This window comes from Meles meles, chromosome 5 (assembly GCF_922984935.1).
Source record: "Meles meles chromosome 5, mMelMel3.1 paternal haplotype, whole genome shotgun sequence".
NCBI classification, from domain to species: Eukaryota; Metazoa; Chordata; class Mammalia; order Carnivora; family Mustelidae; genus Meles; species Meles meles.
This window is the reverse complement of record NC_060070.1, coordinates 105,420,339-105,433,717: the sequence shown is the minus strand read 5'-3', so window position 1 is coordinate 105,433,717 and position 13,379 is coordinate 105,420,339. Positions and strand designations below refer to the sequence as shown.

The window sequence follows — 13,379 nt, the reverse complement described above, 5'->3', positions numbered from 1 at the left end:
CAAATTCCTAATAAAAAGATAAAAAACTATTTTAAAATAATAGTATATAATGATATCAGTGAGAGAGCAAGACTGTCATAAAGCTTGATGAGAGTCTAATTTTAAAACCTTTTCAAACAGTCCTTTTATATAACATACATCAAAACTTTAAAGCTATGTATAGGTTTTCCCAGGTAAATTTACTCCCTGGTGAATATATATACAGAGGACATAATCAGAACTATAATCAAAGATTTATGTGCTCAGGATATTGGTTGCAATAACATTTATGACAGAATCAGACAGACGCAATGAAATGCTCAGTAATAGGGGAATGATTAAACAAATTTTTAATACTTTCAAAGAATATGTTGTCATGCAACTAATCCAAGTATTTTCAAAAGTTACTGTAAACCTGGGGAAATTAACATAATAAAATGCTGACTTTTAAAATGGGGGGGGGGGGGGAGACCACATTGATCTAGCTAGCTATCTACACTAGAGAGAAAGGCTAAAGAGTGACAAATAATTAGTTCTGAATGGGGAATTGGCAACTAAATTTTTCTCTATTTTTCACATTTTCCATAATCAAAATATTACCTTAAAAATAAAAGAACTATATAATAGAGGTCTAAGGAATATTATTCAAAATTGTTTTTAAAGAAAACTATTAAATGATAAATTTAAGATTCTGTGGATATTATCAATAGACAATTTAAAAAACAAGGGGTGCCTGGGTGGCTCAGTCATTAAGTGTCTGCCTTAGCTTAGGTCATGACCCCACGGTCCTGGGATTGAGCCCCCCGTCAGGCTCCCTGCTCGGTGGGGAGCCTGCTTCTCCCTCTCCCACTCCCCCTGTCCGTGTTCCCTCTCTCACTCTGTCAAAAAATAAAATAAAATCTTAAAAAAAAACCACACAAACCTGTAAAAATTGAGTTTTTTGTAATATATTAAAAGAATCTGAACTTGTTAAAAAATATAAAGGTAGAGATGTGTTATAAACTGAACTGTATCCTCCTTAGAGTCATGTGTTGAAGCCCTAACAACACATGTGACTATATTTGGAGACAGAACACTGGAAAAGGTAATTAAGAGAGAGAGGCAAACCAAAAAGCAGACTTTTAACTACAGAGAACAAATGGACGGTTACCAGAGGGGAGGTGGTGGTGGCGGGGGTGGGGGGGGAAAGGGTGACACAGGTGATGGGGATGAGCACCATGTGATGTACGAAGTGTTGAGTCACTATATTGTACACCTGAGATGAATATTACACTGTATGTCAACTTAAATAAGAACTTTAAAAAAAAATAAAAATGAGGTAATTAAGGCTACATAAGGTCGTAAGGGTGGGACTCTAACCCAATACGACTGGTGTCCTTATAAAAAGAAGAAGAAAGATCAGAGAAGTGAACACATAGAGAAAGGGCCACAAGAGGACAGACCGAGAAGAGAGTTAGCTAGCTAGAAGCCAAGGAAAAAGGCTTAAGGAGAAACCAAATCTGCCAACACCTTGATCTGAGACTTCCAGTTTTCAGAACTGTGAAAAAATAAGTTCCTGTTATTTAAGGCACTCGGTCTGTGGTATTTTGTTATAGCAGCTCTAGCAAACTAATAGAAGACATAATTAAGTATCATTATAAAATTTAGTTGGTAAATACTCTTTGTTCTATAATTTATCTTTTCTAGGAAGAAGCAAACCAAGAAATAAGCATTTAAAAACTTGATTCATGGCACAGAAGGTACAAAAAAAAATATTTCCAAAATAAAATGTTATTAGCTAGTACCACTACAGAGAAATAAGGAATAGGAATGGAAACCTGAATACTATGCATAGACTAAAAAACAGCTCTCAGGTTTCTAGTGATAAATGTCTATCTAAAAATGCTCAATGTCAGAATCTGTATAACACAATACAAAACAGCTAAAATTGTTTTATTTGTTCTCAATATCTCCTCGGCCTGAAAATAACACTATTTATGTAAGCATGTTATATCCACACATACTACCTTCCTACAGAAATAAAACTCAGAACCCAGTTTCAGTGTTATAATGACACCTGACTGTACACCTACAATGAATCACACCCTTCTTAAAGCATTATCAGACATCTTACATTGCTGTTTCATTCTTACCCTTCAAATTAAACTTTCTCAATCTTTTGTTTAGCATCTATTAGAGTAATACAGGAGTTTCTTTTTACCTGTATGAAATTGTAGACACATTTATCTTTCAGAATTTTCAACTACATCTCAGAGTTATTTTAAAAATAGACAAGAGACCTTTAGTTTTCAAATCAAATTAAAATTTCAGTTACCGCTCTGATTTTTCAAAATTACCTTCTCTGGGTCCATCTTTCCTCGGATAAATTCTTGCTTCCAGAACTGCAATGCCTGTTCCAGTGTTAAACCAATGCCCTTCAGGAAGAGGCCATACTGCATCCGGCCTCCGTGACGAAGATGGTGATTTTCCCGCAAGGCTTTATGTAACTGACGCATGCAAGGTGGGAAGGATCTGGTAGAAAGCTACAAGACAGAAGAGTTTTTTGTTAGGTGGAAGATTTACCAGGTCTCTCACAATATCTGTTACAAATCCAATCTAATTTGCAAATTATAAATTCATTCTTATTAGAACAAAAACAAAAATTATAAGGAAGCATTATTTACTATAATTACAGACTAACTGTTCTCTTAACATTTTTATACTGATTACATGTTGAGAAGAAAATAATTGGGATATACTGGGTTGAATAAAATGTATTATTAAAATGTATTTCACCTATTTATTTTTATTTTTAATTAAACTTCTTGAGATAACTAGATTCACATGCAGTTGTAAGAAAATAATACAAAGAGGTAACAAGCACCCAGTTTCCCCCAGAGGTAATATCTAGCAAAACTATTATCACAACCAAGAAACTGACATTTATACAATCCACTAGTCTTAGAGACCTTAGCCCCTACTATTCTCTAACACTGGGCAACCACTAATCTGTTCTTCATCTCTATAACTTTGTCATTTCAAGAGTATTAATATAACTATAATAATAATAATATACATATATAACTACTATAATATATAGTTTATAATATTTTGGCTTTATTACTCAGCATAATTCCCACAAAATTCATCTAATTTGTTGCAAATATCGGGCATTCGTTCCTTCTTAATTGCTGGATAATATTCCATGGCAGGGGTGTACCACAAATTGCTTAGCTATTCACTTGTTAAAGGAGCTGGGTTGCTTTGAGCTCGGGGCTATTCCAAATTAATCAATGTATAGGTTTTTGTATTAATATGAAATTTCATTTCCCTGGGATAATTGTGCAAAAACACAGTTGCTGAATCACAGATGAAATTTCAGAATAATCTAAATACAAAGAAGAATACAAAAGTAAGAGAAATTGTTCTCAAAAGGTAAGTTCAAAAAAAATGTATTAAAGAAATCAATAGTAAAAAAGAACAACTTTTCCATTTATGGTTTCAGCTGCATTCTCTTTACTTTCTCCATATCCTTCTTCCAAGACTTAAATTCTCACCCCCTCATGTAATCCTTGGCAAGTTCAACTTTGCCAAAGTGGGAGCAGGTCTAACTTTGTTTCTCTTTGCTGCTCCCTGTAGAGAACATTCAGTTTCTTCAACCTCTCATATTAACAACTTTAAATTCTTCCATCCCCAACCTAGTCCAGTCAGGCCTCTAATCCTGCCTTGCCAGGACTGTTTTCATGCCTTTCTTCTTCTTGTTCCTTCATACTATTACCGAATTATTTTTCTTAAACTTTGTTCCAATCCAAAAACACCACTGAAATTTAACATCCTTAGTAGGAACAGGCAAGGTTCTGTCAATGTCTGTAACTAACTACTTTTCAATTATATGTAACAGAACAAACAGGTATTGGGTGGTTTGGGAAACAAGAAGAGTAACATATAATTTTCCCCTTTAATTCACTTAAGTGAAATAAAAGGAAACAGTCATTACTATACAAGTTAACTCTCATAAATCAATTATAATGGGAGCTCTAACAAAGGCATAAATCAAGTGCCATGGAAGCATTGTGAGGGGTAAAGAAGGCCAGTATGCTACTATACCAATATAAACCCTTTGCCCCAGTCAGCTAGATTATTCCATGACCACACCGTCATGTTTTGTATCTTCTCACTTTTGTCACTCCATTGACCCTGCCTGGGGTACTACCCCTCCTCCTCCCCAGGCCATCTACTCAAAGCCAAGCCATTTGTTAAGACTCAGTTCAACTTCAGCTTCCTTTGGCACAATTCCTTAAACACTTTTTACTCACTCAATCACTAAATATCAACTGAACACTACTCTGTGTACAGTTCTGGGAAACCAGCAGTGCCAGGAACTTATTATATTCTAATGCGAAAAGACAGACAGTGAACACAGACATAAATAAAGATAATTCCAAAAGCCCTGGAAATAGTGTTATGGGATTGAGTATAAAAAGGAGAGGAATGCTTTAATATAGGTAGCCAGTGAAGCCTCTTTGAGGCTTCATTGCACTAAGATGTATATTTTAAGTAGGAGTCTAGTGAAATGAGATCCAGGTAAAGGAAACAAAAGCAAAGACCTTGAGAAGGAATGAACATGGTCTGCTCAAGAGACAGCAAGAAGGTCCAGTGGCTGGAACATGTGAGCAGGCCAGAACAGAGAAGAAGTTAGAATCCTAAGTGTACATGGCATTATAGGCCATGGTTATGAGTCTGGATTTTAGTCTAGATGTGATGGAAACTCAATAGAGGGTATGTCAGAAAATTGACATGATCTGATAAACAAAGAGAACTCTGGCTGTTATATAGTGAACAGACTATATAGAGAAGCAAGGAAGACACTTAAAAGAGACTTTGGGACTAGTCAAAATAACAGAAATCTAAAACAGAGGGTCTAGGGTTGGCAACAACGGGACAGAAAAATGATTGTGGATACTGAGCAGGCAAAGGAATTATAAGACCAGGTTATGGATGAATTATTAACATGGATATTGCAGAGGCCAGGAACAGTAACAAGAGTAGTGCTAGTGCAAGAGACCATGCCAGCGTGCTATAGTCACCAGTGGATGAGGGCAGGAGGTGGGGGCACCAGCAACAAGGATAACTATCAGGTGACATAATGGGATTACAGGGCTCTAAAGGAGCTGGAGCTTTGCCAGTGGAAGGCAGAGAAATGATTTGGAAATGGTATTACAGACCAAGGAAGACATTCATCTCATATCAAATTAAGATGGTGGAAGGCCGGGGTGTGGGGAGGGACAGCCTCTACTTGAGAGGGCCACAGGAGGGATAGTACCCTTGAGGGAGTCAGATTTTAGTTAGAAGAAAAATCTAAAAACATTTGAAGAAGAAACAGGATATCAAGGGGGTGCTAATGAATGAGACAATATAATGAGGAAGAGGTCAGATAAAGATGTATCTTTATCAATTTAGCACAGGGTCTCACACAGAAACCCACAGATAGGATCATCATAGCAACTTAAGATAATTTATCATTACATTGCTTATTTATTATTTACTACATTGTCTACCTCCCTCAAGTAAGGTCCATGAAGGGAGAGGAATTTTTTGTTTCATTCACCTCTGCACCCACAGCACAGAGGCTGGTACATAATTGATATATATTCAGCAAATGAATTAATGATTATATTTCTATGCCTTCCCACAGTATCCACGGAAGTTCATAGTTGCTTATGAATGGGAAAACATCTTAAAAGAATTAGGAATAGAGTTAACTTCTAACCATTCATATAATAAAAACATAAATCATATGGCAGGGAAGAAGTGTTAGAGAAAAGTAAAGAATGCAGCATCCTTAAGAACAAATTCCAATTCAACTGTATGAAGTGGGCAAACTTATTGTTATTTCTAAACATAATAACTGCAAGTACTTGATTATAATTTTTCCAAACAGGAAGACAACCTATTCATTCTGGTCTCTAAAAACTCCTGGTCTCTCCCTATTCACCTTTTTCTTGTGTCTAAGCATTAAATGTCAGTATATTTTTAATTTATTGTAAATAATTTGGTAACTGTCTAAACAAAGATTATTTATGGCTGGTGTGGTTTCCCTTTTTGGGACAGAGCAGAAATTCTACAATGCATTCAAGAGAAATTCTATAAATTTTAGTAAAGTATGCTACTCTTTCCTTCTACTACAGAACCACAAAGTGAAGTTGAAATGAGCTGTCCACTAATCTAGAGGCAATACAAGCATAGGGGCCTATACTTAGTGTTATGAAATGAACTGTAATCTCCCAAAATTCATATGTGGAAGTCCTAGCCCCAAGATCCCAGAATGTGACTATATTTGGAGATGAGGTCTTTAAAGAGGTTAATTAAGGTTAAATGAGGCCATAGGGTTGGGGCCCTAATCCAAGGTGACTGGTGTCCCAAGAAGAGGAAGAGACACCAGGGATCCAGGAGCATGCTGCGAAAAACACGTGAGAACACACGAAGAAGGTGACCATCTAAAATCCAAGGAAAGAGTCCTTGGATGTGCCAACGCCTTCATCTCAGGATACTAGCTTCCAGAACTGTGAGAAAATAGACTTCTGTTTTCTAAAGCATCAGTCTATAGTATTTTGTTATAGCAGCCCTAGCAAACTAATACACTTAGTATTTTCCATTTCTCCTTTTCTCAGTATGTAAGGATTGTAGGTAGGCCGGTTAGTAGGTAGGTAGGTAGGCATTCACTCATTCACTCATTCATTCAATTTATTTTAAAGTTTATATATTTAAGTAATCTCTGCACCTAATGTGGGGCTCAAACTCACAACCCAGAGATCAAGAGTCACATGCTCTTCCAAAGGAGCCAGCCAGGTACCCCTCAATGTATAAAATATTAAAATACAAACACACAAACACTTTTCAGCTACCATCAATTAAAAGAATTCCCCTTTGAAATAAATGCTTAAAATCTGCTTATCAGGGACACCTGCATGGCTTGGTCAGTTAAGCGTCCAACTCTTGGTTTCAGCTCAAGTCATGACCTCAGGGTCATAAGATCAAGCCCCCCATCAGTTCTTTACTGGGCTTGGAGAGCCTGCTTTAGATTCTCTCTCTCCCACTCCCTCTGCCCTGACCCTGCTTCCCCCTCTTAAAAAAAAAAAAAAAAAAAAATTCTATCACAATACAAATAATTTTCTAATTAAGTTTGGTTTTTCTGTAACTCAAAAAAAAAAAAAAATCACATGTATAACATAGAGGATCTCCTTTAAAAATGACTGGCAAGCAATGAAATGACAATATCTCCCATCTTCTCACCCCAAAATAATCTCTGAAGAAAATCTGTGCTTCCTCATTGACAAAGGTCTAAGTTTTATTAAAAGGATGTGATGCTTACCGAATCAATCTGATCCAAAGAAATCTTCCCAGCATTTTTCTGTGTGCTGTAATCTTGACCAGTGTAAGAATGACTAAAATAAAAAGAAAATATTAAAATGGGTTTTGTATGATATATTTTAATCACTTCAAAGGAAATTTATTCTGATACAGATTAAAATCACAACAAGACATTTTACATATCAATCTTAAACAGAAACACAGCCAAGTTTTTTAGAGGTATTTAATAGAATATACTTAAATAACTTACCCAAAAGTAATACAAAAATATAGTGACTGTCTGGATCTCCTAATTCCTAGTGTAACATTTTATTTCTATAAGCATAATGCAAACTGTTGTTAAAGCTCAAATCTCTACAACTGATCCCTTATTAATAGCACGGCAGCACAGCAAAGAATAAACTGGAGCTTAAATGAGGAACCATCACTTACTAACATAGGTCCTTCAGTAAGTTCCGCAAACTCTCTCTATCCCAAGTTCCTTATCTGTCAAATGGAGACAATAATGCCTGTTTTGCAGTCTTGAAGGAAGTCTAGCCTGCAATAATTTCCTTTTTTTTTTTTTAAGATTATTTATTTGAGAGAGAGAGAGCACGTGTAAGCACAGGGAAGGGGCAGAGGGGGAGACTGAATCTCAAGCAGACTCTGCATGGGGCACGGAGCCCACAAAGGGCTGGATCTCATGACCCTGAGATCAAGACCTGAGCCAAAATCAAGAGTCCAAAGCTTAACCAAGTGCACCACCCAGGCACCCCTGAACTAATTTCTGTTCAAGGACCTGACATATGGCAATCACTGTTTATCAAAGCAAGTGACATCTGAACAGCACTTTACACGAGTAAAGAGTCTTTATGTATATCCTCTAATTACATCCTCACAACAACCCTGAGAAAGTATGTTTATTTTATATTTGACAAATGAGGAAATGCGGGCTCAGAGGAGTTAGAAACTTGTTAGATCAGAAAGGAAGTCAGTGAAGTAGGAACTCCGCCTTTTAATTCTCCATTCCCTGTTTCTTCACTATACCATTCCATCCTCTTCCGTGCAATAATTTCCTGTTGCATTATTTACAAATTAGGAAATACAGCGTGGTATATACTATCTAAAGACATCTACCTTTGTAAATTATCAGCTCCTTGACACAATGCCCACCTCCATCAACCCTGATTCAGAGGCAGACATTCAGGTATGACATAACGAACAACAGCTGCTAGATTACATAGAAAACCACAATCAAACCAAGGTTTATGCAGATCCACAACTAAAGGGAAATTCTGGAGTAAAGCATCATTACAATCATAAAGAATTCCAGACTCTCTGCTTAATACCTGCTCAGTACAGATTCTTGCTGAACAATATGCACACTCAAGATTCTCTGTAGGAAGGCTACAATTCTTGCAATCAGTCCATCTGCTGATTAAACAATGGGTATGAATTATGAAGCAAAACTAGAGTATCTTGGGATGCTGCAGTCACTGGTTAGGAGACTGTTCAAAATGCAGATTTTCCCTCCCAAGAGTTCTCCCTCCATGGGCTAAGAATGGCCTGAGAATTACTCTGAGAGCAGGATAAGCGGAAGGAATGCCAAAGAGTAGTACAGAATGATCCCATGCCCTAAAACACATCCTCTTGCCCTTGGTATTATTTCTCCCTTCACATATTTCTGACAATTATTGTATCATTGGATTCCATCCATTCTGTTTATCAAAGTAGCAGCATGGCATACAAACCTCATGCTAAATTAAGCCAACAGTTGTCATTTAAGTATTTTACATTTTAATTCAGAGTCTAACCAGAGAGTTGTTTCAGTGGAATCCCTAGAATAAAGACATCTTTCACTTTCCAATATATCTTACAGTAGAGCAAAGAGGCAGCATGAGGCAATGAAAATAGCAGTAGGCTAGAATCTGAAGATCCATTTTTGTTTTTGTTTTTTAATGTACTGGTTTGGCAAACTAAGGCAAGTCATTTACTAGTCTCATTTGTAAACTGGAACTAATGATGCCAGCCCTGCCTAAGTGACAGAAATGCTGGAGAAATGAAATGATAGTGCTAAAGAAAATCAGAAAATCATACTCCAGTCCACAGAGCAACTGCAGTCTTGGCCAAGAAGTACAAAAAAAGACAGGACGGGGGAGGAAGCAGCATGAGCCTGTGGAGGAGCCATTACCGCTGTGAAGGACCAGGCCACTCTGCTGACCCGGCCTCTCTTCTCGGGCTACAGATTGATCACCATCATCTAAAAGGATTGTTTCAGATCAAAAAGCTTAAAAAATGCAAATGTTCTCTACAAACAGCAACATGATGTACAAACATAAGTGTAGTTATTGAGTAAACAGAGACAAAGGAAAATATAGCATACCACAAGAAAGTTTTCGGTCCAGATTATTGCAGGATACAAACAAAAAAAAAGAAGACGTTTAAGAGGACGCACACATGCCTGAATGGCACTGTAAAATGCCTGTCCCTCAATACTTTGATGGGCTATGCAGAAGAGCTAAATTCCAAGGGGGAAAAAAAAAGTTAAAAGAGAATGGTAACAATGATTAATGGAAAGGCCTACTGGAGGATATAAAAAACTACTGACAATATAAGGAAACTGTATATAGACATCATACTTCTAAAAATATTATTAATAGAGAGATGGCCACCAGCCAACCCAGTAAGGGCAAGCATGAAACCCATGGGAGGAAAAATGATGCAAATTAAGATGTTAAGCATCAGAATTAGGATTGAGATTTCTCCTCTGCTCATTCATGACCGAAGGCACAACCCATGTCTCGGTTAGGGAATTGGTCCATCACAGCTATTTAATACATGTCTGAACTAGGAGTGGATAGATGAAATGGAGGTGGCAGGAATCCTCAGATACAATACAAGAAAGGCAGATCACAAGAAGCATTGTATCCAACACTATGTAGGCAACAAAGAATTAGGAAAAGATTACAGGCAAGAATTTACAAAAATATTCACATTTGAGAAAGCAAGCAGTGTGGAGAATGACTAAAAAGGGTAGGGGCTAGGCAACAGCAATTTAGTTAGAAGAATATTGGATGCCCAGCTAGCTCAGTCGGTAGAGCATGAGACTCTTAGTTAGAAGAATATTGCATTATTACAGGCAAGAAAGGGTGAGAGGCTAAAGTAAAGTAATGGCAACAGGTGGAGAAAGGAAGGCAAAGAACGAAGAAAAAAACAAATAATGCCACCATAATGAATAAAAATCGTTAAGAACAATTCACATTAGCTCATGAAACTTGATCTTGAGCTTTTACTTGAAGTGTCAAGGGATGTCACTAAATGAGACTTCTAAGAGGTACCCAGAAAAGGTGAGGCACCTTTATACCACATTCAATATTCATGTCAACTTTCTATCATCCTATTTCCAAATGAATGCAGCTGCTACACTAATGAACAAAAACATAAATAATGAACTGTCAAAATATATTTTCTTGATTCAAAAAAAATAGATCAATTTTATGAACACTTTTTAATCACTGTTTACGAAAACACAGGCATAGTAATTTTTAACAACAAAAACAATTTCCAGGGGCGCCTGGGTGGCTCAGTGGGTTAAAGCCTCTGCCTTCAGTTCAGGTCATGATTCTGAGGCCCTGGGATCGAGCCCCACATCGGGCTCTCTGCTCAGTGGGGAGTCTGCTTCCTCCTCTCTCTCTCTGCCTGCCTCTCTGCCTGCTTGTGATCTCTGTCTGTCAAATAAATAAATAAAATCCTAAAAAAAAAAAAAATTTCCAGTTGGTTCGAGGTACACACATACACACAAACACACTATGCAAACCCAGCAGAAATTTTTCTACTTTAAATAATCACAACTTTGTTATGAGAAACACTCATTGTCACTTATGTACAATTTTCAACAAAGGAGATTAAGTAGGCCTGAAAGCTTTCCTGTTTCTAAGTTTTCATAAAAGAATAAATTCAGATGTACCACAAATACCATTTTTTTCAATACAGCCAACCAAAACATTTTAATGGGCCACAAAATTCAAATTATGTCACTAATAACTATTTTATGAAATATAAGGAAGAACTTTTGATCAGAGAATCTTGAAAAATCAAGATTTGACTTAATTCTTGGTAAGGGAGCAGGAATTGCAGTGATTTCCCTGCATCTTCCATACCAAATTTATCTTTTTTTTTTTTAAAAAAAGATTTTCTATATTTATTTGACAGAGATCACAAGTAAGCAGAGGGCAGGCAGAAAGAGAGAGGGAAGCAGGCTCCCCGCCCAGCAGAGAGCCCGATACAGGGCTCGATCCCAGGACCCTGGGATCATGACCTGAGCCAAAGGCAGAAGCTTTAACCCTCTGAGCCACCTAGGCGCCCCCAAAGTTTAGTTTTTATCAGACTCTCTATAGCAGACTTTTCCCACATCTCAGTCATTGTCCTCATCTAATTCTAATTACCAAAAACCCCAAACGAACAAAAAAAAAAAAAAACCAAAAGTTTTAAGAGTCCCTTTAGCCACTCAATCATTTACTAAGGATTTCCATGACCGAGGAAGAGTCAAAAGTAGTAAAGGACCCAGAGATGATCTAGAAAGTACAATGTGTTGAGTGCCACGACATGCTCAAAACAGACGTTCCTGAAGTCCACAGAAAACAGGTCTCTTCTAAAAGGGTGGGAAGAGAAATAAGCAGTGTGCACCAGCAAAGCTTCCTGAACAATGAAGTGGCACTGATGGAGTTGTATGCAATGGAAACATATACCTGGGGGCGGGTATATGTTCCCAGGAGGGAAGGCTGAAGACAATCATGAGAATAAGGGACTGCAGAGTAAGTGGAAGGGCAGGAGGTTATAAGTGAGAAAATAATTTGAGGGACGCCTAGGTGGCTGAGTGGGTTAAGCGTCTGCCTTCGGCTCAGGTCATGATCCCAGGGTTCTGGGATCGAGTCCCACATCACTTCGGGCTCCGTGCTCAGCGGGGAGCCTGGGTCTCCCTCTGCCTGCCACTCATTTGTGCCGCTCGCTCTTGCATGCTCTCTGACAAATAAATAAATATAATCTTTAAAAAATAGTAATAATGTGAGTTTGGAGACTTAGAAGTAGGATGTCATGACCACAGAAAAGGCAAAGACCTAGCTGTTTTGGTATTTTTATCATTTTCATGCTATTTAACATTTTATATGCATTAAACCATCCTTAAATTTTGACCAAGTTCATAAAAGTATGTGATATGAGTTTATTAAGGTTCTTGGAGGGGTTTAAAAGCAAGCACGTGATAAGAAGGTAGCATTCTGGACCAATAAGAAGTCTGTTTTTCTCAGGATCTGGAGGGTGAGCACTTATCAGATGGGCAAGCAGAGATAAGTAAAGCCACAGAAATTTCTAACACACAGTTTATAGATGAAGAAGTTGGGTCACGTTTTAGAAAAAACAAGCAGAGGCAAAGCTGAGAAGAAAACTGAAATTGGGTAGGTAGGTCTCTAAACAAAACCATTAAAATTAAAAGCAAACTTTAATCCTATCTCTGTTTCTAATAACATAGTGCTAAAATCACCATTTTAATGAAAATTCAAGGCTTTGCCAAGTTTAAGCCTTTAAAAACCAAATATACACAAATCAGTATTTTTTTACTTTTTTAATTTTTTTAAATTTAATTAATTTTTTTCAGCGTAACAGTATTCATTGTTTTTGCACAACACCCAGTGCTCCATGCAATACGTGCCCTCCCTATTACCCACCACCTGTTCCCCCAACCTCCCACCCCCGACCCTAAGAAAGGAGAATTTTACAATTGTGTATAACAAACCCTTTGTTTATACAAAAGTAATTCAGCGACTGTCCTTATTTCTTTGTTTGGTATGAGGTAATAGTGCTAAATTATCTAATCTTTACTATATGAGAACTAATGATACACAAAATATCTGAAATCATTTTCTGTTCAATAAACTTACACCCAACTTTTTTTTTTTTTAAGATTATTTATTTAAGAGAGGGAGAAAAAAAAAAAAAAGAGAGAGGGAGAGAGAAGAGAGAAACACAGGTAGAGAGACCAGCAGACCGCACTCTGAGCATGACGCTGGGTTTGA

The 13,379-nt window shown here is 37.2% G+C and overlaps 1 protein-coding gene across 3 annotated transcripts in view; it reads right to left on the bottom strand.

The window, feature by feature from the left end:
* PRIM2 (DNA primase subunit 2) overlaps positions 1 to 13,379 on the bottom strand; it is a 338,917-nt gene that overhangs the window by 116,378 nt on the left and 209,160 nt on the right. For all 3 annotated transcript variants that reach the window (XM_046006195.1, XM_046006194.1, XM_046006196.1), the window contains exons 9-10: positions 7,331 to 7,403; positions 2,316 to 2,501 (exon numbers count right to left, since the gene is read on the bottom strand). In XM_046006195.1, coding sequence (XP_045862151.1) covers positions 2,316 to 2,501; positions 7,331 to 7,403 — 259 coding nt within the window. The remainder of the gene's footprint in view (positions 1 to 2,315; positions 2,502 to 7,330; positions 7,404 to 13,379) is intronic.